The following is a 13,753-nucleotide window of genomic DNA, read 5'->3' as shown; positions in this document are numbered from 1 at the left end:
CCAATTATTCAAAGTATGGTGCGAATTTTATGAAATCATATCCCAGAGCTATAAATGTCTTCTTATTCTTTAATAAAAATTATAGCTAATATAAACCTAGTCGATTCAGATTTGAATTTTTTCTGGTGTTTGGAATCCTACTGTATGAATGACAGTTCCCTTAACTGGTTATGGCAGTTTAAATTTTCACCTTTTAAAAATCAACTATATCAACCCAAATGATGTGGGACTGATGAAGAGTCAAAGAAGAGTCATCCGGTTTGGAAAGAAATGGGAAGGGAAAAACACCTTACATACTAGAATGACAAAAATTAAATTTGGTAACAGTAATGACTTTTATTTACAAATATATGTGTCAGGGTAACAATAGAAACACTAGTGAAACCATGTGAAGGAAAGCAATGATTTATTGGTAATGACAGTAAATGAAACACTGACAGTCTCTGGCTAGTGTCAAGCAATTATCCAGGAGCTGTAGATAAACCGATGATCCATTAGATTGCAATAAGGCCTTCCAGTGTCTTTTACATCTTAGTGGCTTTCTCCTTTCTTGCCTACTACCTGAAAGACAAAACACAAAACCACAAAAAACACCTTAATATAAATCTTAATTGACATGAAAGCTCCATTTCTAAAAGTCGCTTACAGACTAATCCTAATAATATGTACCAATTTTTGTCATTCCATCCTTTTCAGCATGCAATCCTAATTAATCCTAATTTAAGGAATGGGGGAACTGTGACCTCTACTGCCAAGGAATTCAAAGGAACTCATGCAATACATTTTTGATGTCCGGCAAGAGATTTAAAAAAAAAAACAAACAAAAAGAACAATGCAATTTTCCAAACAAGGCTGACATTTTAGAAGTTAGCAAAGAATTTGAGTTTCTATACTGAAGCAGACCATATTTTTCCTTACTATTTTTAGGGTATTTTAATTTTCAAAAAAGAAGCCCAGAATTAAGACAGTTCGCTAAAACATTTATTTAGTTCCAAGATGACAGATTCCTAGACTTTCTCTCACACACAGACATGCATTAAATCTTCTCAGAAATGGTATGGCTGACAAATTTGAGAACTACAGATTCATCGTGTTAGAGCAAAACAAAGCATTTATATTTGTGCAAAGAGGTGGGAGTTTAAAACATTCAAGGGTATAATTTTAATATGCCCTTCGTGATTTTAATCTGAAACTTGTCACCGACGACTATGGGCATTTTTACAGCAGAAATGTGTCCATGGCACAATAGGACCACGTCACGCAAGTCGCTGTCTCCAAGCCAAACTGCCCATGGGAAAAGAAATATTTTGCATTATCAAATATTCGTGCAGAGCTCCTGTACAAGACCGACTTAGAAAATAGGCAAAACCCACAGCTTGGCCTGGAGGATGTGGAATCAGGACTCAGTTATTACTTTTTGCTTCAGCAAATGCTTGAAGAAACACCTCTTCTTACTCTAGGGCAATCATTTTAGTTGCTTGGATGATCCTCGGAGGCTCCAAAAGGAACCAAAAAGGAAGACGTACGCTATGCAGCCTTAGATACTAGGGCATAGGGAGGGGAGGAAGGAGAAACTCCGCATTAAGAGGATGTGGAGAGCAACCAGGAGGTGGGTAGGGATAGCAAAATGGATTTCTTGCCTTAAGAACTAATGTAAACAGAGCAGTTAATCACATTTGTTGTCCGAATATTATTTTGGTAATAAAAGCACAATGTGGAGCTTTTGGATTAAGCAGGAAGACACCAATCTATTAAATTGTTAGCAGGTGTGGCACAAGACAGAGAAATCTGCATACTGGGTCACAGGGTGATAGTTCTCAACCTGCCAGTGTGTACGTTCTGTAAAGAAAAAGAAATTAAGCACGCCAACATGGATTTCTTTCCCACACTGAAAGTTTTTCTCTGATTTCCCAAACTTAGGCTCTTCTCCCCACCCTGCCCCCAGGTATAAAGGAGTTTAAAACGGTCAAAACTGGATTTAGATATCATATCCCTTGGAGGGAGAGGTTTTATTGCTTTTATTGAACTACCATTGGAAACTGCCACTTTATCAGTTCTCAGCGCCAGAGCCACTTTGGGAAGGGAATGAGAAAAAGGGAAGAGGAGAGAATGGAACAGGCTTCTAACCCAGACCGAGTCCTCCTAGTCTCATTTCAAACTTCCTACACTAATGATCCAACTCCTCTCGATAGTCCACCGGCACCATGGCCTAGCTCTACTCCAACTCATGTACCCCAGCGGGCGAGGCGACCTTCGGGTTCCTCCTCAACCCAACTGGTCCTGGGCTTTTAGGAATGTGGACTATAAAGGAATTTCGGTCTTAATTCCTTATATTTAAAGCAAACACCTATTAAGTTTAGTAGGCTGTCCCACTCGCTCAACGTTTTCTCTACTTCCTTTCTCCTGGTTTGACTATGTTGGAATAAAGAACTGGGAAGACAACAGTCAAAAAGGAAACTAACCAATTTGTTCACAGAATACTTTTACTGGGCACTATCCTAACATGATACCCCATATCTTAGGAGAATGCAGAAGCCCGCCTTCCCAAACACCAGGAAATCTTGAACATTGAATACGTGAATACAGAATACAACTGCTTTGTCAATACCCTCCAAATTGCTAGATGAATGCTTCACGAAATTAAACACAAGATGGTGGAAATATGAATTTACAGTAAAGATAACATATGGTAAATAAAATTAAAACACTCAATTAAAAGCCACAGATGAAAGAAAGGACTTTTAAGGTGAGTTTTGAAGAAGGGGGTGATTGATGAAACAGAGGCATAAAGAAACTGATCCAGGATTTTTTAACTGTAGAGGAGGATTTTGCCCCAACGGTGGTGAGATTATGGGAAAGAAGAACAGACAGGTGCTAGATGAGTAGAGAAGCAGGGAAGGGAGTAAGGCAAAACAAGGACAGCCTTTATATTACTTCATATAAAAAAAAATCTTTGGCATTTTAGTTCATTTGAGTTGGATTAAAGAGCTGAAAAATAAACAGACGAAAGTATTACAAAAAGAAGTGATATCAATACCCAGTTCAGAGAATAAGAGTATTTTCATTTCATAGATGAAAACTCATCTGCTTTTCTCATGCACTTCATTTCGAAAAAGCAGAATAGCACCAGTATTGAGTCGTTTTACAAACAATGCAATTTCTGGTTTTAATAACAGCAGTGAAAGGACCATGCAATCTCTGTAAGGGTTATCCTGGCAAGAAAGGAAAAGTGACCTCTTCTAGTTAAGATGGCAAGCTTTCTGCCATTACAAATTCAAAGCTTTTTTTTTTTAAAGTGCTGCCAAACAAAAAAAAAAATACCCTGGAAACTCATAGACCTAACAAAAGCTCTCCTGACACATCTTTGCAACTTGTTTTGATGCTCTAATTAGTACGGTGCCCAAGAGGGGGATTATTCTAGTGAACAGAAAGACATCAAACTCTTCACAATCAAAGTAATGAAAAATGACAGTAGATAACAAGCAAAAATACTTCAATGACATGACACGTAATGAAACATAGAATGAGCTCCACCCTTAATAGTATTACCTTAAACTCCTGGTGTTTTGGTGACTTTCAAAGAAGATTAAACAGTTTCTCAAAGCTAAAACTGTCTTGGTCCTGACTAGGACATCAGAACATTTACAAAAAGTTAAAACAAGTGTTTCCTACAGTTTCATAAAACTGTAACCCATCATTTTTGGTTGCTCAGTTTTCTATCAAAAATATTTCTTCAACCTGCTGAATTACAAAGAGCTAATCTGATTCTGTATGAAAAAAACTTAATTTTCTTCTATGTTGGGAGAACAACATAAACAACAAAAATCTGCACACAAATAACTTGTGCTTTTCCCATTTGCTTGAAGCAAAAGTCCACTTTTATTTCCTGATGAGGAAAACTGAAATAGCAATGAAATCTAGTGCACTGTGCAGACAACTCAATTTTGAGTGGAATTAATCACGTTTGAGTGCTTAAGTGTGTGCAGGGCACTGTACTAAGCGCTTGGGAGAGTACACTATAACAGAAACATTCCCTACCCACCACGAGCCTATAGTCTAGAGGATCCCTGAAACCAGGGAGCATGGCCAAGTAGAAATAATCAAATGATAATATCTGCATAATTTCAACAGAAAGTTCATTTCGAGTTTTGTGGACCCTGAAGTTGATACTATGAGGAGGCTTTTCAGAATCCAAAGGAGGCATGCTAACTAAGGAGCCCCCATTGATCATGGGAAGCAGCAGGAGAAGCAGCGTGGCTCAATGGAAAGAGCCCGGGCTTTGGAGTCAGAGGTCATGGGTTCAAATCCCGGCTCTGCCACTTTTCAGCTGTAGTCACTTCACTTCTCTGGGCCTCAGTTATCTCATCTGTAAAATGGGGATTAAGACTGTGAGCCCCCTGTGGGACAACCTGATCACCTTGTAACCTCCCCGGCGCTTAGAACAGTGCTTTGCACATAATATTATTATTATTATTATTATTATTCTCCGGGCCTCAGTTACCTCCATCTGTAAAATGGGGATTAAGACAGTGAGCCCCATGTGGGACAACCTGATCACCTTGTAACCTCCCCAGCGCTTAGAACAGTGCTTTGCACATGTCAGCTGTAGTCACTTCACTTCTCTGGGCCTCAGTTATCTCATCTGTAAAATGGGGATTAAGACTGTGAGCCCCCTGTGGGACAACCTGATCACCTTGTAACCTCCCCAGCACTTAGAACTGTGCTTTGCACATAATAAATATTATTATTATTATTATTATTCTCCGGGCCTCAGTTACCTTCATCTGTAAAATGGGGATTAAGACTGTGAGCCCCATGTGGGACAATCTGATCACCTTGTAACCTCCCCAGCGCTTAGAACAGTGCTTTGCACATAATAAATATTATTATTATTCTCCGGGCCTCAGTTACCTCCATCTGTAAAATGGGGATTAAGACTGTGAGCCCTCTGTGGGACAACCTGATCACCTTGTAACCTCCTCAGCGCTTAGAACAGTGCTTTGCACATAATAAATATTATTATTATTCTCCAGGCCTCAGTTACCTCCATCTGTAAAATAGGGATTAAGACTGTGAGCCCCATGTGGGACAACCTGAGCACCTTGTAACCTCCCCAGTGCTTAGAACAGTGCTTTGCACATAATAAACATTATTATTATTATTATTCTCCAGGCCTCAGTTACCTCCATCTGTAAAATGGGGATTAAGACTGTGAGCCCCATGTGGGACAACCTGATCACCTTGTAACCTCCCCAGTGCTTAGAACAGTGCTTTGCACATAATAAGCACTTAATAAATACCATTATTATTATTATTATATCTCAAAATAGTCTAAATAAGATCAACAACGTGATAGTTAAATATAAATGAAGTTACTGAAAAAAAATAAAGAACAAACACATTTTCTTTGCCAAGTTAGGGGGGAGCCAGAATCATAGAAGGTCTTTGAAATATGGGTCAGATGTGCCCTAGTAAAGGCTATCTAGATATAGGCAGACTTCTTGGGAAAAAAAGTATGAAAGATGGATGAGGGAAGGTGTGATCAAAGGGACAATGAGTAAGGAGCAGCGTGGCTCAGTGGAAAAGAGCCCGGGCTTTGGAGTCCGAGGTCATGGGTTCAAATCCCAGCTCCGCCGATTGTCAGCTGTGTGACTTTGGGCAAGTCACTTAACTTCTCTGGGCCTCAGTTCCCTCATCTGTCAAATGGGGATTAAGACTGTGAGCCCCCCGTGGGACGACCTAATCACCTTGTAACCTCCCCAGCGCTTGGAACGGTGCTTTGCACATAGTAAGCGCTTAATAAATGCCATCATTATTATTATTATTATTATTATTATTATTGGCCGGCAGTGGTGAGAGTGATGAGAAATGGGAAGCAAGGAAGGAGGAGGCTGAGCGATGGGGAAGATGTGTGTCCCAGTTCGGCGGGGGCACGGAAACTAATAAGCAGTCATGAGCCCGCTGTTGGGTAGGGACTGTCTCTACGTGTTGCCGACTTGTACTTCCCAAGCGCTTAGCACAGTGCTCTGCACACGGTAGGCGCTCAATAAATTCGATTGATTGATTGAAGGGGGTGAGGAGGAGAGTGCCCAGGTGAAGGTTGCAGCCACTGAAAGTGACCTTAGTAGTAACATTCAGAACTAGGTAACTAGGGGAGCAGCGTGGCTTAGTGGATACAGCCCGGGATTCAGAAGGACCTGGGTTCTAATCCCTGCTCCACCACCTGTCTGCTGTGTGACCTTGGGCAGGCCACTTAACTTCTCTGGGCCTCAGTTACCACATCTGTTAAATGGGAATTAAGAGTGTGAGCCCCACGTGGGACAGGGATTGTATCCAACCTGAATGACTATCTACTCCAGCTCTTAGAAAAGTGCTTGGCATATAGTAAGCACTTAACAAGTATAATAATAATAAAAAAAATAATAATAATGATAACTAGCTAAAAGGAGCTAGGCTGGCACAGAGAGGTTGATAAGGAAGGTATAGTATTTCAGGAAAGAGGAGAGGCATGAGTACAAGAGTTTCTCTCGCAAACAAAGAACTAATCAAGAGAGACAACGGAAGCAGGCAGGCGGATTAAAAATGTGTTTTTGTTGTTCACACCAAATTTGTCACCGTTACAGATCTCATATTTAAAAATAATGTAGACGTTTAATCTGTTTTTTTTCCACCTGTCATTCTACATGACATATCTCGGCACATGATAATTATTTCTGTTACAGCTGAAATTGCTCCGGAGAAAGTTAATTATGTGGTGAACTGTGGTGACAACATTTGAAAAATGACCGTTTTTAAAAGATTTATCATCCATAGTTTCAATTTTGTAAAATAAAAAAGCCATTTCTTTACGCATCATCCCTAATAGATGACGAATTAAAGTTCCTGTAACTGTTCTTCTGTCCTTGCACTGAAAAGAAATTTGAAGAATGTGAAAACTACAACAGGATAAAACTTCTGACAGCTCAATTAAATTGCACAAATGAGGGCTGGGTAACTGTGCGGGAAGTTCCTGGGCGGGCATTTCCCCTGGAGAAGCAGAGGCTTATTTTATTCTCTCTCCACTCCCCTGGAATTATCGTTGACAATGGCAAAGAGTCTCCCAGAAGTGGGATTTTGAGGCTTAGGCCAACCTGAAGGACTGCCTGGACCCCACTGCTCTAAAGTGGGCTACTTGCTTTCACCCTAGAAGTAGAATAATTACGGTCTACCCCTAAGCAGGGCAAATATATACCACCAGCCTAAACAGCCGCCGGCTCAGGCCTCAGAGCCTTCCCTGGTGCAAAAGTCTGATTTGTAAGCTTGCTCTGGACAAGGACTACTTGTCTAACAACTTTATTATACTGTACAAAGCGCTTAGTACAGTGCCCTGCACACAGTAAGCGCTCAGGAAAAATGCACTTCTCGAAATCCATCAGGCACGCAACGGTGCGTCAGTAAATGAGAATCAGTAATGAAAAGTACACTGTCCTCCAGTAAAGGGACAGATACTAAAACTAAAAAAAATGCAATCACAACCAAATTCCAATGATCATGTGTCAATATACATGCTTCCAAATTGAGAATTTATTTAACTGCTGCTATTTAAGGCAACTCTACATATAAAGACTCTTGAAATTTCCAGGAGCCTTAATTATTCTTGATCTCTAACTTTTTTCATGAAAATTCATTTTTGAAGACTTTTGGCAATGACCAATCTAAATACTCTACAGCCAATGGGCCCAGAAGTTCCTCACTTTTAAATTGTCACTGCTTTGAAATATGCACACAATTTGCTGTTTCCAACAGGTTTCATTGCTTGTCACTTGTCAACCTTCTCGCTTACCACCTTTGCCCAACACTGCTGCTATTATTTTTTGGATTTTTGCTTTAACTCCCACTGCTAACAAATGCAACTAAAACACGAAATGGAAAAGATGCACCTGCGAAACCAACGGTACTTGAAACAGTCGGCAGTGTAATAAATACTATAAATACTATTTTGATTATTTTTATAACAGCCTCAAATTTACTTGGAGGCTGCACTCAGGAGCTCTAATCTACATATTCCATCTAACGAAAAACGGCACTCTTGATGCCATCCTGAATGGAATTAAAAACAAGATTTCCTTCCATCAACACCAGGCATTTAAAATATACAAACTGTACAGATTTTAAAAATACACACAGGCATCGCTATAGTTCTCACTGCTTAACTTACTCTTTTGAAGTCATTCATATTCGTTGCCTGCACTGGAGTCCCAATAAATGTAAAATACGAAACTCTTGTCGTTTCTTCTTCTCCTTGATTAGACTGGACAAATAACTAAATGGAGAAAAATAATTAGTTTTGCTTTTATTCTTATGGAAGCATACTAGACAGATCTTTTTCCCCTCAAGGTTCCTTTTAAATCATTATTTTTCAAAAATGCATAGGACAGACTGGTATTCAATGGACCACAAGTGGCCCACGAGCACAGTGTCACTAACTTATTTTCAAGAATAGGTATCTTCTTTTTACTCTTTACTACTCATACACACTAGGGCTATTTTGAGAACACAATAATTGACAAGCATTCCCAGCGTGATAAACTCAAGGGAGGAGCTGGAAAGAAGCGGCAGTGTGGCCTAGTGGCCCTAGAGCGAGGGCCTGGGAACCAGTGACTCCACAACTGGTTGGCTGTGTGACATCGGGACTGTGATTTGGGGGGAGGAAGGGAGTCCTCTGCCCATGGTGTTGTCCACAGTAGTGGCACAACATATTGTGGAGTGTTGGCAAAGAGCGCATCTCTTTTAGCCAAAGGACTTGCTTGGGAGCCACAGGCTCCAGACCCCTGTTTTAGTGCACTGACTCATTCATCCATTCATTCAATCATATTTATTGAGCGCTTACTGGGTGCAGAGCACTGGACTAAGCGCTTGGGAAGTCCAAGTCTGCAACAGATAGAGATGGTCCCTACCCAACAACGGGCTCACAGTCTAGAAGGCGGAGACAGACAGCAAAACAAAACATGTAGACAGGTGTCAGAATCGTCAGAACAAATACAATTATGGCTATATGCACATCATTATGTGCATATGTTGCCAACTTGGATTTCCCAAGCGCTTAGTACAGTGCTCTGCACACAGTAAGCGCTCAATAAATACGATTGATTGATTGACTGATCATTATGAGTGTCCTAGAGGTTGGAAAGCGCTAATACTCTTCTTCCAAGGGCCAAGGTACTCGCCGAAAGAACAGAAAGCCCTGGGATTCTTTATGTAACTGATTAGAAGCAGCATGGCCTAGTGGATAGAGCATGGGCCCGGAGGTCCGAAAGACCTGGGTTCTAATCCTGGCTCCATCACTTGTCTGCTGGGTGACCTTGGGCAAGACACTTCACTTCTCTAGGCCTCAGTTCCCTCATCTGTAAAATGGCGATGAAGGCTGTGAGCTTCATGTGGGACATGAGCGGTGTCCAACCTGATTCACTTGTGTCTACCCCAGCCCTTAATATAGTGCTTGACACATAGTAAGCACCTAAATACCATCATCAACATCCACTCACTCACTTCTCAATCAATCGTATTTATTGAGCGCTTACTGTGTGCAGAGCACTGTACTAAGCGCTTCCCACATACTGTGTTGTTGGCAATTTTTCGCCACATATCTCCTGCCCTTTGACTGCAGCTTGAGGGCAGGGTCATATCTTTGACATTGCTGCAAATTTCCCCGAGTGCCTATTACCTTGTTCTGCCCACAGTTACCACTCACTCCACGCTGTTGATGAAACGCTGAGTACGGCAATCATGGGGATTTGGTTAGAGAGAGCCCTGCCAATGGGGTGAAATGGCAAGTACCACCTACTCGTGATCAGCCAAAATTTACTGAACAACTCCAAGCCACCTGGGCCTTTCGGAGGGTGCCGATGGAGGGGGCCCATATTCATTCATCAAATCGTACTTAAGGAGCACCTACTGTGTGCAAAGCACTGTACTAAGCATTTGGGAGAGTACAATATAACAATATAACCAGCTCCTGAAGTGGTAGGACTGAGGGAGCCAGAGATCTGAGACAGTATGTAGCAGAAACCGGGGACTTCATGGGTCCCGTCAACCGTGAATAGGTCAAACTGTGAACCAAAAATCTCACGAATGCCACGGGACCACTGTAGGTATTACGAGTCGATACATTCTAATAGACCCTTCTTGGTTTTCCCTGCCTGAGGCGATACTTACAGTGACACTATTAACGTTCTGAAATTTAACGTAGCGAAGTTGGACAATGCCATCTTCTTTAATATCATCTTGTGTGAGTTCCAGGGCTTGAGTTGGCTCACTTCTTTCCGCTTCTTCAAAATCCATAGATCGGGGAAGGTTGATGAAGATTTTCACGTACTTGGGTCCTTGACCTACAAAAAGGCAGGGCAAAAATAACACACACCCTAATTCGCAGCACATTTAATCATTTACTGATAAGCAATCAGTGGCATTTGAGTGTTTACTATGTGCAGAACTCTTGTGCTAGGCACGCAGGAGAGTACAACAAAACAGACTTGGCAGAACACGTTACCTTGTCCACCTGAAGCTTATACTCTAGAGAGGAGTGGACTTTATTAGATACGAATTGAATAATACCTTAACAGTTTTGGAATGCTTAAGAAAGGAAAACTTTAGGTCATTCCTTATATCATTCTAAAAGTTTCTTGGACCTTTTCAAAATTTAATTCACGTATTTTGCACAGTGTGGGAATTTTAATACCATATTTGGCATATTAGACTAAAGGATGTCCTTCTTAGGGAAAATAATGACTTAAAATTGCCCTGCCTCTTATGGCCCCACATAGGCTGCCACATTATTCATTCACTCAGTCATTTATTGAGTGCTTACTGTGTGCAAAGCACTGTACTAAACACTGGGAGATGGGGGAGGGAAGAGAGAGGAGCGGGGAATCCAACACCTGCAAAAACAAACTGTGTGTGTGTGTGTGTGTGTGTGTGTGTGTGTGTGTGTGTGTGTGTGTGTTTTAACGGTATTTGTTAAGTACTTACCATGTACCAGGCACTGTACTTAGCACAGGGATAGACATAAACTAGTCAGATTGGACACAGTCCATGTCCCACACTGGGCTCACAATCTTAATCCCCATTTTGTGAATGGATTTGTTTTTACATTTTGAACCTAAGAATGCGCCATAAAAAAAGAGAGGCCATACTATCATTTCACAATTTCCATTTTTCAAAAATATGTATTATTCTTGAATTCTAAAATGCAAACATTCATCCCAATATTACGGGATCTCTTAAAAATAATCATAGGCTAAGGATGATCTGCTCTGAAAGTAATTTCCTTAATATTTTAGACCCCAATTAACAATTCTAACACTCACAAATGCCCTCACTGGCCCTTGAACTGTCTGTGATAAAGACTGGCAGAAATCAAGAAATCATGAGATTTTCCTGACCAGAACTTGTATGATTACTGTAGACAAATATGTTCTAAAATTTTAAAACAAGAATGCAAATATCTTCGCTTTCAATCAAATTTATTGAGCGCTTACTGTGGGCACAGCACCGTACTAAGCACTTGGGGAGTACAACACAACAAATGCCCTGCACACAACAAGCTTACAGTCTAGAGGGGGAGATGTGAATAAAGGGAGCAAGTCAGGGTGACGCAGAGGCAGTAAGAAAAGAGGAAATGAGGGCATGGTCACGGAAGGCCTCTTGGAGATGTGCCTTCAATAAGGATTTGAAAGAGAAGAGAGCAATTGTCCGGCATTTCAGGCCAGGCGAGAGGTCAGTGGTGAGACAGACAAGATCAAGGTGAGTAGGCTGGCATTAAAAGGAGCAAGATGTGCAGGCTGTGTTATACGAGAGTAGCAAGGTGAGGTAGGAGGAGGCGAGATGATTGAATGTTTTTAGGCCAATGGTAATAGAGTTTTTATTTGATGCGAAGGTAGACAGGCAACCAGTGGAGGTTCTTGAGGAGTGGGAAAACAGGGCCTGGACGTTTTTGCAGAAAAATGATCCGGGCAGCAGGGTGAAGTAGGGACTGGAGTGGGAAGAGACATGAGGCAGGAAGGTCAGCAGGGAGGCAAATACAGTAATCAAAGAGGGATAGGATAAATGCTTGAATTAACGCGGTAGCAGTTTGGGTGGAGATGAAAGGGCGGCTTTTAGCAATGTTGTGAACATTAAACTGACAGGATTTGGTGACAAACTGAATATGCGGGTTGAATGAGAGACAGGAGTCAAGGATAATGTCATGGTTATGGGCACGTGAGATAGGGAGAATGGTGGTGCTGGCTACGGTGATGGGAAAATCATGGGGTGGACAAGATTTGGGTGGGACGATAAAGAGCTCTGTTTTGGACATGACGGCGGGTCATTCAAGTAAAGATGTCTTTAAAGCAGGAGAAAGTGTGAGACCCCAGAGACAGAGAGATATCAGGGCTGGCCATGCAGATTTGGGAATCATCTGCACAGAGGTAGCAGGTGGGGAATAGAAGGGGACCCAGAACTGAACCCTAACCTCAGTTAGGGGGTAATAATAATAATGTTGGTATTTGTTAAGCGCTTACTATGTGCCAAGCACTGTTCTAAGTGCTGGGGTAGGTACATGGTAATCAGGTTGTCCCACGTGGGGCTCACAGTCTTCATCCCCATTTTATAGATGAGGGAACTGTGGCCCAGAGAAGTGACTTGCCCAAGGTCACACAACTGACAAGTGGCGGGGCCGGGATTTGAACCCACGACCTCTGACTCCAAAGCCTGTGCTCTTTCCACTGAGCCACGCAGGAGAGCCCTCCAGAGAGACTGAGAATGAGCAGCCAGAGAGATAAGAGGAGAACCAGCAGAGGACAGTGCCAGGGAAGCTGGGACCGGATAATGTTTCAAGGGGAAGGGGGTAGTCAACGCTGTCCAAAACAGCTGAGAGGTTGAGGAGGATTAGGATGGAGTAGAGGCCATTGAACTTGGCAAAAAGATCATTTATAACCTTTGAAGGGATGGTTTCTGTGGGGTCAAGGAGAGAATTGGAGGAGAAGAATTTGAGACAGCAGGCATCAACTTGCTCAAGGTGTTTGGAGAGGAGGTGGGGTAATAATTGGAAGGAGCAGAGGAGAAAAGGCTTTTTAGGATGGGGAGACATGAACATGTTTGAAAGCAGTGGGGAAGAGGTCACTGGAGAGTAAACAGTTGAAGGTGGCAGTCAGGGAGGGAAAAGGGGAAAGGGCAAGTGTTTTGATATAGTGCAAGGGGTCAGGTGTGTAGGTGGGGGTGTGGATTTTGAGAGAAGGGAGTTTTCTTGAGATATTGTTGGGAAGGGAGAGTTGAAGAAGGAGCAGGAGAAGGGAGACTGGAGAGGAATGGGGGAGATTTTAGGGAGATCACACCTGATCATTTCAATTTTCTTAATAAAGTACATAACCAGATCTTTAGGGGCAAGGGATGGGGAAGGCGGGGAACAGGGGGATTGGCGAGGGCAATGGGAAGGGGTGTCAATAAGGATGGAGAAATAATATTGTTTTGCTTACAATAGGGTCTAAACTAAAACAGAATGGTAAATGACTGACCAGTGACTCGGCTGAAATGATTAACTCAGCAGTCAAGGTTTTCAACCTTCAGAGTTTTAATCATGCAAAAGAACAAATCTGAATTCAAGTAATGTTAGGTGTGACAGGCAGGAAAATGGGTCGAAGAAAGGGACAAGACTGCAGAGTAATAGGACAGTGGTGCTCAACAGAAGAAGCACCACAGGTACTCAAGCTACATTGCAAATTGCTCCTGTGGCTAA

General features: G+C 41.9%; 1 protein-coding gene across 2 annotated transcripts in view; it reads right to left on the bottom strand.

Moving 5' to 3' along the window:
- Nucleotides 1-389: 389 nt before the first annotated feature.
- TXNL1 (thioredoxin like 1) overlaps nt 390-13,753 on the bottom strand; it is a 41,731-nt gene continuing 28,367 nt past the window's right edge. The window contains exons 6-9 of one of the 2 annotated variants that reach the window (XM_038744124.1): nt 10,195-10,367; nt 8,198-8,302; nt 1,797-1,839; nt 390-561 (exon numbers count right to left, since the gene is read on the bottom strand). In XM_038744124.1, the coding sequence (XP_038600052.1) occupies nt 1,801-1,839; nt 8,198-8,302; nt 10,195-10,367 (317 nt within the window). In that variant the 3' untranslated portion in view covers nt 390-561; nt 1,797-1,800. The remainder of the gene's footprint in view (nt 562-1,796; nt 1,840-8,197; nt 8,303-10,194; nt 10,368-13,753) is intronic. The other variant, XM_038744125.1, reaches the window with a different exon arrangement.

The sequence above is a fragment of the Tachyglossus aculeatus genome, chromosome 3, assembly GCF_015852505.1.
Source record: "Tachyglossus aculeatus isolate mTacAcu1 chromosome 3, mTacAcu1.pri, whole genome shotgun sequence".
Lineage (NCBI taxonomy): Eukaryota > Metazoa > Chordata > Mammalia > Monotremata > Tachyglossidae > Tachyglossus > Tachyglossus aculeatus.
Note: the sequence above shows the minus strand (reverse complement) of the source record. Positions and strands in the feature narration are given on the sequence as shown.